General features: G+C 42.2%; 1 protein-coding gene across 2 annotated transcripts in view; it reads right to left on the bottom strand.

Annotated features, from left to right (window-relative positions):
* EIF4B (eukaryotic translation initiation factor 4B) overlaps positions 1-14,813 on the bottom strand; it is a 38,290-nt gene that overhangs the window by 17,727 nt on the left and 5,750 nt on the right. Inside the window, exons 1-4 of one of the 2 annotated variants that reach the window (XM_083486670.1) lie at positions 10,700-10,840; positions 6,726-6,857; positions 5,288-5,496; positions 2,590-2,706 (exon numbers count right to left, since the gene is read on the bottom strand). In XM_083486670.1, coding sequence (XP_083342796.1) covers positions 2,590-2,706; positions 5,288-5,496; positions 6,726-6,857; positions 10,700-10,718 — 477 coding nt within the window. In that variant the 5' untranslated portion in view covers positions 10,719-10,840. Of the gene's footprint in view, positions 1-2,589; positions 2,707-5,287; positions 5,497-6,725; positions 6,858-10,699; positions 10,841-14,813 lie in introns of those variants that run through there. The other variant, XM_083486669.1, reaches the window with a different exon arrangement.

Raw genomic sequence — 14,813 nt, 5'->3', positions numbered from 1 at the left:
CTTAGCATAAAAAAGAAACTTCTGAGACATTCATATTTTTAAAAGGTAAGATTAAAACACCCCACCCACTAAAAGAGGCCACAGATTACTAAAAGCCAAAGACCTGGCAGAAAAGAAATGTTTTCGCCTGGCATCCCCAGGTATGTAATGATGGAAGCAGGGATGCCTTCCTGGGGAGAGCATTCCAGCAAATAAAAAACCAATGCCCCCTGGACTCTTATCACTCAGGTTCCCGATGTACAATTGTAGAACTTCACTTGTGCCAATGCACTGGGAATCAACATGGAAACAGGGTGCATCTAAGAGTAACATCGTTCATGTGTTCTCTCTAATGTGAAGGGTCATGGAGTTTTAAGATGCCTGATGGAGCTAAACTCAATCAAACCAAGGCCCGGACCTTTCACTCTGTCTTTCACACGACTAGAGAATATTATGTTTATGGCCCACAAAAAGTCTCCAGGGTTAGAAATAGGTTGACACACGGTATCAAGAGCTTCTTCATCAAAGAGTGTATCCGGTGCTTCTGTTTGTATACCAGATTTCTGCTTGTACAGTGCAACTTCCTCTCCCTCAATATCTGCAGCAACAAATATAATTGCTTATTTTAAGCTTCCAAGCTGTCACAAACTCCCTTAACAGTTTACAGATTTACTTTCCTGTACCTATTATAGCTTTGTCCTTTGCAAAAAAAATTGTTGAGGCAGAAAAATGGTTTGGATGCCTTCAGGTGGCATTGTCTAGACTTCAGAAGCAGGATCACTTGCCAAGTATCTGAGATGGCCAGAATAATCTACTTAAAATAGCTAAGGCAGGAGAACAACCATCTGAAAATGCTTTTTGCTGCACGATAGTTAACACTTTTTATCTGGCTTGTCTGAGAAAACGGAGTCCAGTTCCTTGACCCAAGTTGCTTGAGACTTGAGCCATGCCAATCAGAACAGGACAGATCACTGCTGACCTTAAGTACTTCAACAAACTGCCCTGAAGATACAAAATGGGGACGACGACCCAACTTCTAAAACATGGCTAATTTTATCTGATTTTGCTTCCATTCATTGCACTGTGATCTTTGCCATTTTACTATAAATTGTTTTCATGTCACTAGGAGGGAGATAGAAGGGGGGGGGGATTACTGAGCCCATTGTTGGAGATTGAGGTTAACAGGCACTGTCCCAGCTTCTAAAATTATGAAAGGTTACTATTCTAAAAGTGCCCAACTTGAACTGCTGGATATCAATATGTTCAGAATCAATGTGGCTGCATTTGGCTCCATCCAACTTCTCAGAAGCCAATTGGAGATAATAAAAGGCAGTCCATTTCAGATGTACACCATGCATCTTCTGAAGCAGTCAATTTTTACCAAAATAAATATATAATAATACATGAGGTAGCGTAAGGTAAGGTAAAGGACCCATGGATGGTAGAGTCCAGTCAAAGGCTATGGGGTTGTGGCACTCATCTCGCTTCAGGCCAAGGGAGCCAGCATTTGTCTAGACAGCTTTCTGGATCATGTGGCCAGCATGACTAAACAGCTTCTGGCGCAACAGAACACCATGATGGAAGCCAGAGCGCACGGAAATGCCGTTTACCCTTCCCGCCACAGCGGTGCCTATTTATCTACTTGCACTGGTATGCTTTTGAACTGCCAGGTTGGCAGAAGCTGGGACAGAGCAACAGGAGCTCACCACTGTTGTGCGAATTCAAACCACCAACCTTTCAATCGGCAAGCCCAAGGGGCTCAGTGGTATAGAACACAGGGCCACCCGTGTCTCTAAGGTACCTCCCTATTAAGATACTTTATTTCCAGCACTGCTTCCAAATAAAGCATGCAACATTCCAAAAACACGTTGGAATCCTCTGTGCATCCTGAGGAAATCCTGAGTAACTGGGATTTGCCTAAGATGAACAGGTTTCCTGCCCTTAAACTTGCAGTCTGCAAACATTATTAGGAAAATAAAATTTCTAGGGAGTGCAACTGTAGAGCCTTAAGAAACCTTACTCTGGCAATCCAGATCCTTGCCAACTCCTGCAAAGGGTTAATCCCCTGAAAACAGTCTTTTAGCTCAAATTATTGCGTTTAATGATCAAACAACAGCAGAAGACTCTCGGATGGGGACCTCAGTGTCTGGGCTGAGCAATGCAGGTGGAGACGCTCCTTCAGGTACACTGAACTGAGTCCATTTAGGGCTTTAAAGGTCAGCACCAGCACTCTGAATTGTGCTTGGAAACACACTGGAAGTGTACTTAATTGTATGTGGATAGGTTTGCAAGCAGCAACATGGTTGGGCAGCCTGCATAATCTGCCTTCATCCTCTGGTTATTTTTAGAAACATACTGCCTTTTGTGCCCTGAGAGTTTCACATCAGCTGACAGAAATGCACCAGATCCTGTTACAGGTTACCTCTTTCAATGATTCTTTCCTCTCTAATCCAGACATAGATATACCTGCAAAGTGAAGCACTTTCTATGCATCGTTACTTCAATCAAGTTTTCAAGAGTTTTGCTCCTTTGAATTTTCTCTCCACCCCAGAGGCTGGGTTACATCAAGCCAAGGGATATGACTACATTTCTTGGCAGATTTCAACTCACCTCTTCATTGAGGCTCAAAGCACGGAGCATGGAGTCCAGGTCTTCAAACTCAGCATATCCAAATCCTTTCAACCTCTCTGGATTACTAGGCTCCCGTGGTAAACGAACAGCACTTATCTGCAGTTGAGAGGGGGAAATATTTTAAGTAACCATCTTCCTACAAAGAAGATGCAGTTGTTGTCTCCAGGTGCCGTGCTCCACCCACTGCACTTATTTAAATACATTTTCATGCCACCCTTCACCCTTAGGGTGGCCTTTATAAAATACAAACTTGCATAACTCGCAAGCAATTGAAATCCAGGATAAATGTCCTTGGGCTTTACTCATTTGTTTGTTAAATGTGTATCCTACCTTTCCACTATATGGTGCTTGTATATAAGGAAAAACACAAACAAACAATGTTGTTTCATAAAACTTATATACTGCTGATAGTAAGAAAACCCCTTCAAAGCAGTTAGAAAAAAACCTTTAAAAAATTAGTAATAGCAATAAGGGCACTTGAAAAGAGAAAGGCAGGAGTGGATGCAGGTGATAGATTTTCACTCCTTAAATCAGACCACATAATATACTCTGGTGTTTCACACCAACAGAACGATTATCCTAACTCTTTGATTCTACACACGCATCACTAACACCAATTATTCTTTCTGCTTCCCTTATAAGATGATATTGAAACACTGGAGGAACACACCTTTTACAGCACACTATTATGCATGCCTCCTAAGGCTCCTCCCATCAAGTTAAATGGGCCTTAACCCCAGCTAAGTGTATACAGGACTGCAGTCTTAACCATCCTGATTTCAATAAAGACTGCTTAAAAAGATGCTAACTTTATTCTAGGTCAGGAGTACTCAGAAGGTAGATTGGAACCAACCAGCAGATCACTTGAAGCTTATACATTTCTATTTACACTGCACATTCATTGCTATCAAAGCTACCAAATATATATTTAGATTAATGGTTAGCAGGGAAGAATCTTCTTCAGTTTTTGACCACCACAGGACAGTTAGATCTTTCTTGGAGCTTGACTCAAGATAGGTGTAACAACAAAGAAGATCAATGATGCTTTCCTTTATTGTACAGGAAGTTCCTTCCAACATCAAATGCAGTTTCATCACACCTGTCTTGTTTCTTTTTAAGCCCCAAGCTATGTACAGCATTTCATAACAAGAGGCTTGTCTGCTGGGAATTGTGATCTGTCCTTCCAGCATGCTAAATCACTAGAGGTACAATTCCCAAACCATGTGACAAACCCTCATGTACTGTGTGAAATAGCAGTTCACATGAGTCCTGAGCACATCTCACAAGAGCTGCCTGTTGCATCTCTTCACAATTTACTGTTCTGGCCTTGCCTCCTTCCAATCTAATTCTGTTCAAGTGGGGAAGAGAGGAGAACCAGACTCTTGAAGCACAGTGTCACTACTACTCTTGGCATCAGGACAGAAAAATAAACACACAAAGTTCCTTGAAGGTAGAGTGGTTCTTGCTGGTACATCCTCAGGTGCACAAATGATATCTATCTCCATAATTTTTTTTAAAGGTACCCCTGACCATTAGGTCCAGTCGTGGACGACTCTGGGGTTGTGGCGCTCATCTCACTTTACTGGCCGAAGGAGCCGGTGTACAGCTTCCGGGTCATGTGGCCAGCATGAGTAAGCCGCTTCTGGGGAACCAGAGCAGCGCACGGAAACGCCATTTACCTTCCTGCCGGAGCGGTACCTATTTATCTACTTGCACTTTGATGTGCTTTCAAACTGCTAGGTGGGCAGGAGCTGGGACCGAACAACGGGAGCTCACCCCATCACAGGGATTCAAACCGCCAACCTTCTGATCAGCAAGCCTTAGGCTCTGTGGTTTAGTCAGGCATGCCTTTGCTTTATTGCACTTTGCAGATATTGCTCCTTACAAGAATGTGGGTGCAGCTGCAGGAAGCCTGGCGACTTCCAGGGGAAGGAAACCCCCCAGTACTGGCGCCACCACCCCTCCTCTTCTAGCCGTGGGAGTGGAGCACGCTGGAGACAGGTTTTTCTCTTTCTGCCCCTGCAACTGGGGTGGGGTGGCTTAATAGACTACACTATAAACATAACTTTGGTATGTACTGGGATATCCCAAAAATTGTGTGACTTGCTTTATTGCGGTGGCCTAGAACCGAACCCACTATATTTCTGATCTATGCCTGTACCTGCCAGATGTTTGGACACAAGACCCCTGACCAATCACCCACTCAGCAAACTGCATGAAACTATTTTAAGGGGTGGCTGCCTGCTTTGGGCTAACCAGAAGCAGAAAACTACTCTTTACAATTGATAGGTTTATGTAGCATAAAGCTATTTGAAAATAGTAGAGTTGGGTCTGTTGCTGCCTTCCAAACTGCAAGGTATTGAGAAGCTAGAAACAATATAAAAATCCAGATCATTCTTCTCACTTTATAAAGCGCTCTTCACTTCATCAAAGAGGCCTGGGATTTCTACCAGCTGCTAGGGAAACTCCTGTGGAGTTTCATATCAGAAACATCATCTTTAAAGACAAGGCATGTGCGGAATTTCTCTTGACATTACCATTTTCACACAGCTTAAGATAATGCTGCTATCCTCTCAAGGTGACACAAAAATACCTGGATTCTTACTGAATGCTTTCTGCTGGATTCCACGTGGCACTACCAGACCGTGAACCTTAAAGCTACCCGTGAAATACTCACATTAAGCCCTCTGAAGAAGTCCTTGATGGACTCTTCTGATACATCATAGGGCAGGTTTCCCAGAAAGGCAGTGTAGGGGGGTGACTTTGGGAGACGGCTTCTGTCAATATTGGGCTCCCGAGCTGCCCGAGGTGCAGTAGGCAGGATGGAACGGTCAATTGGAGGGGCTCGGTACACATCGTCATCGTTGCTATGCCAGGTGGTAGAAACTAGGAGGGAAAAGCGTTACACATTAGCAAACACACAGAGCATTTACAATGAACAGCAAAGAATGTTCAGCCTCCATTTGACTTCTGGGCAGCGAGGAAAGTATTGGAGACTTATAGGGACTGGTCACTATTAGACAAGAGCACCACCTCCACAAACCACCCCAAATGGGATTCATTTTTCCAAGCAAACAACAGCCTAATAAAAATGCCATGCCACTTCATAAGCAATTTCCCACATTCTAACTCACAGAAACACAAGGAATTGGTTCCAAACCATCCACTCAAAGAGAATGTAGGGGAAATGGCTGCAAAAAAGCAGCCAACTGTCCTAAAGAACAACTCCATATTAGTAGCACTTGCAATGACTGCTGACAAATGTTCACTTCAAGGTGTGTAGCTGAGGGCTGTGATGACTCTCCAACACCTTGGAGAGGTGATCACAAAGAGGTATTATAAATGAACCAGTGCCTCCATGTGCAGGGAAAGATGCTGCAGCAACACTTCAGTCTTTTGCAACCTCAGGCTACATAATACAGGGCCCACCCTGAATGCCACTCTCTATGTGACTGAAGCCAAGTGACAGTCCTGCATGCTCATAAAGATTCCATGGGCTGTATTTCTTAGGAAGATACACTGCTTAATGTCATTGCATACACACCAAAAGCCCACCAAATTAGAAATGGGGAGGGGCTTGTGATAGCTTCAGAAGGACTCAGTACTGGGGAGGAATATGGTACCTTAGCTCTGAAATTGTATTAGCTTCATTGTGCTCCAAGCACCCCCAAAGCTAAGCATGACAGCAGAGATAAGACCCCACCCTTTGGACATAAATTCTGGCTTCTTACCATGGCTGGAGATTTCCATAGCTGTCCTAGTTGACACTTATTTTGTTTTCTCTAATAAAACAAAATAACTACTTACCCAAAATTCATTATAAAAATGCAGCAGAGAACAAGAAACTGCTAGTATTGGCCTTCCCCAATATGGTACCCTTCAGATATAGGACAGCAACCCACCATCATCCTTGACTATTAACAATGCTGACTGGGACTGACTGCAGTCCAACAACAAGTGTATGACACCAGTTTGGAGGAAAGAGATAATAGATGAAAAGTCAAGATTAGAAGAAACTCCAGGATGTTTTCTCACTGACACCTAGAAACTGTTCAGCAGAAGCAAAGCAACCCCCCCCCCCCCGAACCAAACACCATTATTATGTCTTATCTTACCATCTCCTTCCAGATCGTCTGTCTCATCTGCCCAGCTAACTGGTTTTGGAACAAAGGTGGGAGCACCACCGCCATCCTCTGCTAGAAAGTCTGTCAGAGTCAGGGTCTTCCCCTTCTTGTTCTTCTTCTTAGCTGTAAGAAACAGAAAAAGTGATACAAAAGCCACTTCAAAACGTTGGAAACTGCTATTGTCCTTTACCGCTCACTTGCATACACAATGCCGATCAGTCTATTACTACTGATTTGAACACAAGCAACCAAACCAACCAATCTTAAAAGACAGTAGGAACTGCCATTAAGACAGGAAGACATTGTGTTACAAATCCACTTTTCCACAGCAACACCCAATCACACATTTCAGCACAGCCAAAACATACACTTGAATTCAAACAGATTCAATTTCAAAATCAGTAGAAAATAAAGTGTTGTACAGCTTCATTCCCCATCATTTTCCTGTTGTGACAGTGTTCTAAGTTATTCTATCCATAGATAGCAGTTTGTAATGAGTTCTTGGTAAGCCAAGAAAATATTGGTATTCTGCATTGTAAAAAAAGGAAAGTGTTTGCAGAGAGGCATTTCATTAGGAGAGAATTTCATAGGCAGGACACCACTGCTTCCTTTTTGGGGTTCAGAGGAGCAACATTTAACAAAAGAAAGAAGCTAGCAGCATGGCCCAGAAACGGGATCAGGACAGAGAGAAGTCATCTTGGGTCCAGAAGACCTGCTGAGCCAGAAGCTCACTCCCTACTCAGCTTAAGCCAAGTCACACAAATGGGCTTTACAAATGAGGTAAACATCAGGGAGAACTCTGTATACCCAACAAGCCTCCACGAATCCACAAACCAGAAAAGAGAACTGTTGGCCAGTGATAATACTCAGAGCTCTATATAAGACTCCTCTTCATAGTTCTCTGTCAATTGTACTTAACTTGTGGGAGGTCTCTTATTCCACACTGGGGGAGTTTCTGCCTCCAGTAAAACTCAAGAGAACTGCCCTAGTTACTGGGGATCCCCAATGATAAAGAATGCTGCATAATAGAACTTATAATAGAAAAACAGTCAGCACCAAATGTTAAAATCCTAAACACAAAGAACACAACTGCCACTTTGTTCACCTTAATTGTTATATATTTTGATGGCACAGCAAAAATTATATTGTGGTTTTGCTTACAAGGGAATCTAGCAAAAGTCGTCTACTCAATACACAGAATGCTGGAATTAACATTCAAAGATGCCAGCTGAGGGTTTAAAAAAACAGTAGGAACCCTTAGAAGCTTGCTATCCAACCTACGTGGTTTAAATGGACCTTAAATGTAGCATTAAGCAAATCCTTCCTGTTAAAGGTAAGGAAGTGTAACACAAGAGTTTTATCATGTACTTTCATAGATGAATAAAAATCTCATTTCTCAGATTGTATGGCCACACCAATTTTTATATGTGGAATAATCACCATGAGTCAACATCTATCACAGGATCACTATTTGTGTCAAATGTGCTCCACAGAAAATTCCAGTTTTGAAATGTCATGAAGACTAATAAAAACTAAAATTCTACAGAACGCCTTTGGGCTTTTACCATGTCAAAAAGGAACGCAAGAATTCAACCTATTTCTAGATCTTAGGTGGAAACCTTAAAAGCCCTGGCAAAGGAACCAGCGCTTCCTAACAATGGTAGAAAACAGCCTACACACAGAGCAGATAACCTTCTATCCTAGAAGCACACAATTCTTTATTCTTGGAAGTCTACCCTTTATCTTATGTGTCAGACAGACAGAATGGGAGGGTATTTACTATGAGCTGTCAGAATTTGAAACAGAGAAGAATGCTACCCTAAATGCTTTTAAAAATTATTATTATTATTAGGGAAGAAAGTCTTGTTTTTGAGCTTGATTATCCTATCTGAAATGCTGTTAAATATTACATACCAAAATTGTTGGCTCATACAGTGCTGCTAGAAAGCACACTTGTAAGCAAAGAACAGCCTCTAGAAGAAAGGAGGATCTGAAATAACTGATACTATTGAGGCCACAGAAATGTCTTTAGGGAACATCCTTTCCAATGTAAAAGGGGCACACAGTGTTTCCTACTTCTTGGAAGAGTAATGCACTTTCTGTTCCTTAGAAGCACAAACTCCCCCTTAGAACAGGTGACTAACTGGGCCGTAGTAGGAGTATGCTGTCCTTGGCTGGAGGATAAAACATACTGAGAGGGGGAAAGAGAAAGGAGCTAAAATTGGGGGAGAGGGAGGAACGGTGGGCAAAGTCATTTTAATTCTTTATAAGCAAGGATTTGCAAGCTTTAGCTGGCCTTGGTGGCCATGCAACAACCCTTGCTTGCCAGAAGCCTTTCCTACCCACCCCAAAGGGGGGATTCTTGCCTGTGATCTTATGCTCCAAGGACACCTGGAGCTTAGTACTACTGCAACAGCAAGCCCCTACACCTGCCTTTCCTAGGTAGGTGGTGATGATGGTGGAGACAAGGCTCTGCCATACATTCTCTCTGACCTTGTACACTGCTTCTATTTGTCTCCCAGCACTAGAGAAGGGCAGGGACTCTATTCAGAATAAGGGTTGAATAAGGGTAGACCAGGTTGGCAAGTCCCCTACAGTTTGCAAAAGGAAACAATCTGCTATGGAGCTGGGTGGGAGGAAGTGGGGAGAGACTGCGTGGCCCACTCACATCTCTGCTCACATCTTCCTACCTCTCCTCCACTGCAGGAAAACTAGAGGGCAATGTCACATTTATAAACTGCAGTCTTTTCATCAGCTATCAGTAATATTCACACCAGTGTTATATACCAAAAAACATGATGTGTGCAACAGCCACAATATTTACTGACAGGAGTAAAGTTTTGAACTTGGGTCTCTAATAAACAAGCCCAACATTTTGTTTATTACATGGAGCTGACCCACCAGCAAAAGCCCTTCTCCAGTGACAGCACTTGTGGTTTGTGGATCATCTAACTTTAGGCCTTTTAAATTTTACTATCATTGTCTATATACAGGCAGTTCTGTATGGAGCTCTTGGGGGGGGGGGGGAGAGACCTTTAACAGTCCCAGCAAGAACGAATTGAGAAGCTCCAGCAGGCTGTATCGGACCATGCCCCAATAACATTCCCAGGCTGCTAGCAGGAGAGAGAGGGGATGAATAACAGAAGACTGAAACAACTCTCCTAATATTTACACAGCAGCTCTATTTTATCAGCTACTATTGCACCAATGTAAGCAAATTTTGCACAACCCTTGATTCATCAATTTTCGCTGTCCTTTCATTTACTTACATTTATATACTGTCCAAAAACAAAGTTCTCTGGGTGGCTTACAATAATGAACATATTGTTAAAACTTATCAGCCATAAAAACAAAATAATACTGCATAATTTGAAAAAAAAAATTGGGAGGACATAACCTGGCATATGAATTTCCATGACTTATTATGATGTCTATCCTCACTCATACTAATGCCAAGTGATGTTCTGAACAGCCACTTACTACTCACATCTTGGCAACTTATCACTGACTGCTCTGCATTCCTTAAACCTTTGTCCTGGAGTAAAACAAGTGTGTCTATATAGCACTCATGAACTCCCCCCTGTCAGAAACAGTCTATCTTGGAAAGAATTATGGAGAACGAAAACAAGCATCTTCAACTCTGCATTTATGGTTGCGTTAAAGCTGCAGCCCTGAAGACCAAGAAGCTGGATATTTCCACTGCAATTACCAACAGTAATTGGTGAAGAAGCAACATTGAAGCATTATGATTCACTGCTGATAGGGTGATTCATTATATACCACATTCAATACTGTTTCAAGAAGACTACAGATTCGACTAGGGCTGGATCCTGTCTCCTACACCACCAGCAAGCAGAGAATCCTACTCCCTGTGTGAAGCGCATGGGTATGGGAAATGGACCCAGTGCTATGGACTGAAAACACCTAATGCTTTTGAGATACGGACACCCATTTAATTTACTTACTTTCTTCTGCAACCTGCATAGTAATTGGCCAATACTTGACCAAAGATAAACGGCATGGTTTTAAAATATTTGCTCCCTCCCCTCTCTTATTAAGAGTGCAAATCCTACAGTAAAGTTACAGGGTCATGTTTATCTGCCTCCACATTGTGATAATTTCAATTATGTCATCACATTGTGACTTCATGGCAAGGTTGTCAGAATATATGAAAAGTACCCTTCAAACATAGGCTGCTTTGCCTACTTACAGTGAGGGAATCTCAGTCTCATCATCGTTGTGCTTTGGAGAAGTATGTTTTTTGAGCTTCCCAAACAGACTCTCCATTTCCCAGTGACTAGAAGAGACTGGTATTCCAATGAGATCAACATGCCTGTGAGTGGAAACCTCATTGTAAAGGGTCCCGTTAGAAAGAGGAAAAGCAAGCTGTGTGCATCTCTGTGCATATGTGTTTTAATCACAGTCATCAAGTATCACAAACAGCAGGGCTGGGAAAGACTTCATGAGAGCCTAGAAAGTTGCTAACCCTTCAAGTAGGTACTGGACAAGGAGATTATCCATGTCCAGTATGAGAGACTTGTACAGCCTATATCCTAAAACTGGACTCCAGTTTAATGCACAATATTTACACACAAATGCATTTAGTGTTCAAATACAGCACATCCTTACAACAATCTTGTAAAGCATGTTCCTATTTTTCCAAAAACTGGTGGGGTAGGGAGGGTCAAAATTAATCGCTTGCTCATAGAAAGGCAATATTTGAAATAGGCAATCCTAGTTCATGATGTAGTCTTGGTCACTTTTCTACACAAGCACCACTGTACTGTCAACTGTGTAGCTTGGAAACCTCTTTGTAGGATGCAATAAAAACAGGACTTTCTGCATTGCTGTCCAAAGGCTCCAACATATAGCTCCTCCACACCACCTTTGGGATAGGAATATTCAAAAATACAACTGTGGTCCTTTCAGTTCACAGTCTTCATAAGAGTATCTTCTCCAGGCTCTTTTGAGACTGGAACCCCAAAGGCCAATGTAAAAGGAATCACATACAGGACCCCAACTTAATCTTGTTAACAATACACCTTTCTCTTGGCTTTATTTCCCAGTCGTTTTAACATTTAAACCACAAAACCTTCACACCCACAACTCTCCTCCTACCCTAATTAACATAAAGCACTGTCATATCCACTGCAGATAAATCAAGTTTAAATGGGAGCCAAAACTGCTGCATGGGCCCTAGGGGCACTCCCCAAATGATGTGATCAGACGAGATCTATTTCAGTGAAAGGCAGGAAAGACCTTCCACTGTGCTTTGCTCATCATACTGCACAGTAATAATCTCAAAGCCCAACTTGTAAACCAGGCATATGCAAACTCGGCATTCCAGATGTTTTGGGACTACAGTCATACTTCGGGTTACAGGCGCTTCATGTTGCGTTTTTTCGGATTGCGGACTGCCGAAACCCGGAAGTACCGGAACGGGTTACTTCTAGGTTTTGGCAGTCGCGCATGCGCAGAAGCGCCGAATTGCAACCTGCGCGTGCGCAGATGCGCCACTGCGGGTTGCGGACATGCATCCCGCACAGATCACATTCGCAACCCGAGCGCCTACTGTACAACTCCCATCATCCCTAGCTAACAGGACCAGTGGTCAGGGATGGTGGGAGTTGTAGTCCCAAAACATCTGGAGGGCCGAGTTTGCCTATGCCTGCTGTAAACTGTCATGGGGCATCAGTAGAAGCTTGTTTTTATTGACGCAAATTTCTATCCAGCAATGCCCAGAGGCTCCTGCAGCAGCTTAATGATATCAGTACAATAATTTAAAAAAGATAAATTGAAGTGTAATAATTACCTTCTTACAAAGATCAAACATATAAAGTTTACTGGGCATAAGATATGAAGCCTTTGTCCTAGACAAATGTCACTACCATCTGTATCAGCAGCTCACGTTTACTTTTGCACATCCAAAATACTTTTACTTTTGCACATCCAAAATACAACTAAGACTTGCCCAGTTCATGATGTTTCAAACTGTGGTGTGGTTCCAGTTAATACTATCTGTTAACAATCCATGTTGCACATCTTCTGGTTTAAGGTGACTCCTTGCTTTGAAACTCAAGAGGACAGATGATGAGGCTGCAAACCTTTTAGTGTTGTATTTTTTTATTGGCATAACTATTTGAAATATAAAATTAGCAGCCTTAGATTCTCAGTCACTTACAAAACTGAATGCAATGAAAATGCCATTTAAAAAAACCAATCACCCACCAGTTTCCTTAACAAAATATTAGAGTAAGCCCTTTTGGAGTGTTGAAGTTCAGGCTGGTAAGGACAAACACATACAGAGTACTGAACTATCAATCAGCTTAGGAATTATTTAAAAATTTAGTTGGTCAGAAGCAGGCGGCCTACTAGCGGCATTTTTAACAAACTAGATCCTTCACATGCAGCCATTTCCACTTTCTTTTGTCCCCCATGGCATGGCACTCTTAAAAGTGGCTATCTGTATCACTTTCTCAGTGACAACAAATGCAATGATAACAAGCAAGCCCTGGACTCAAAACCTGCAGGCTCAGTTTGCATCAAATGGCTGACAACTCAGAGAGAGCAAGCAGTACAGCAAAGTCACACCGCAAAGATACACAGCGTTGCTTGATCTTATATCACCAACCCTGTCAAAGATCAAGAAAAATACTGAATAACCCCCACCCACATGGCTGAAAACAGTTCTTCTTGCTGGTATAGGGTATCCATAACCCAACACCAGTCCCTGCCTATATTACAGCCGCCCCCCCCCATTTTGCCAAACAAGACCCCATTATGCCCATATTGTTCAAACCTGCAAGGCTGTTTTCATGGCATCTCTTGTTCTAAAGAACTGGGTCAGAAATTAAGACCTAAAAGCTACTGTCAAGAATAGATACAATTCCTGTAACTTAGCTGAGGCGGCAGCAGCAGCCACAGAGAAACTGCTGTTGAAATACAATCTTCCTGTCCTATCATAACACAGCTTTATGGAACTGCTTATCAAGTTTATCATCAGAGGCACAAAATATATGCTCATAAGGATTCTTTGAGCAAGTCACCATCTCTCAGCCTAACCCAATTTGCAGGTTTGTTCAAAGGCTAACACAAGGATATATAATCAACCCTTATACAAAGGCCTGACAATAATTATAAACTTTAAAAAATCTAATGAATAAATGCACTATGCCAATGCAGTATGACAAAAGAATATCTACCTTTTTTAAAAAAAAGAGGAAATGGGTTAGCTCTCTTTTCAATGAAGACTGCAAGTGAAGGAAGCTTGCCAAACTTACTAGATTGAATAATATACACTGCACTGACCTATGAAAAAGAAATGCAACCAGGTTTCAAGCTCTGCTGTGTTTTCTTGCACAGCCCACTGTGTCTACGCAAGATGCAAAAGATTCACAGTTGTGTAAACAGTAGTTTCAAAAATTTGGCAAGAAGGTAAATTATTTAAAGCCATCATTCCAGCTAAGACTTTTTAAAAAATTGTGTATGTGGTTCAGCCCCCTTTTAAGTCCCCTAAGTGCTAAAACCCCCAATCAGTTTTACAGTGGAGAGAATAGAATTCAATGCCGTGCTCATACAAGCATTTTTGCTTGCCAGGCTGAATTATCCCCCCCTCTTTTCCCATCGCATGCTGTTCTGGGAGTTCTCCCAACCCTCCAGCAGATTTGGGGCAAGCGGGGGAAAGCTCATTACACTAGTGCTGGCTTTCACAAGTGCACCAGGTTTGCTGAATCCAGCCCACAGGAAAAAACCCCTCTAGTATTTAGGATATGCTTCTCAAAGTATTTGCAATGGTTTGTCCTACCATTATGAGTCAAACAACAGAATGCCTGATCTCTGCAAAGACCATCCATTATGACAGAGGTGTTTCATTTCTGGCAGCAAATGTCTCAAAGTAGAATTGTAATGGAATTATGTCTGGTTAACTGCAATACTATAGTATCCAGCTAACAAGATACAGAAGGTGTGCCCTCCCATTTTTCACTTTAGTATTTTTAGTGCAGCTATTTGGTGCAGTCTGGTGCATTTCAAAGGCATATGGAAGTCAGCCACCATACTAAACCACTGGGAAAAAGTCAT

Source organism: Podarcis liolepis, assembly GCF_965112155.1.
Source record: "Podarcis liolepis genome assembly, chromosome: 2".
Classification (NCBI taxonomy): Eukaryota; Metazoa; Chordata; class Lepidosauria; order Squamata; family Lacertidae; genus Podarcis; species Podarcis liolepis.
This window is presented reverse-complemented; position numbering and strand designations above follow the sequence as displayed.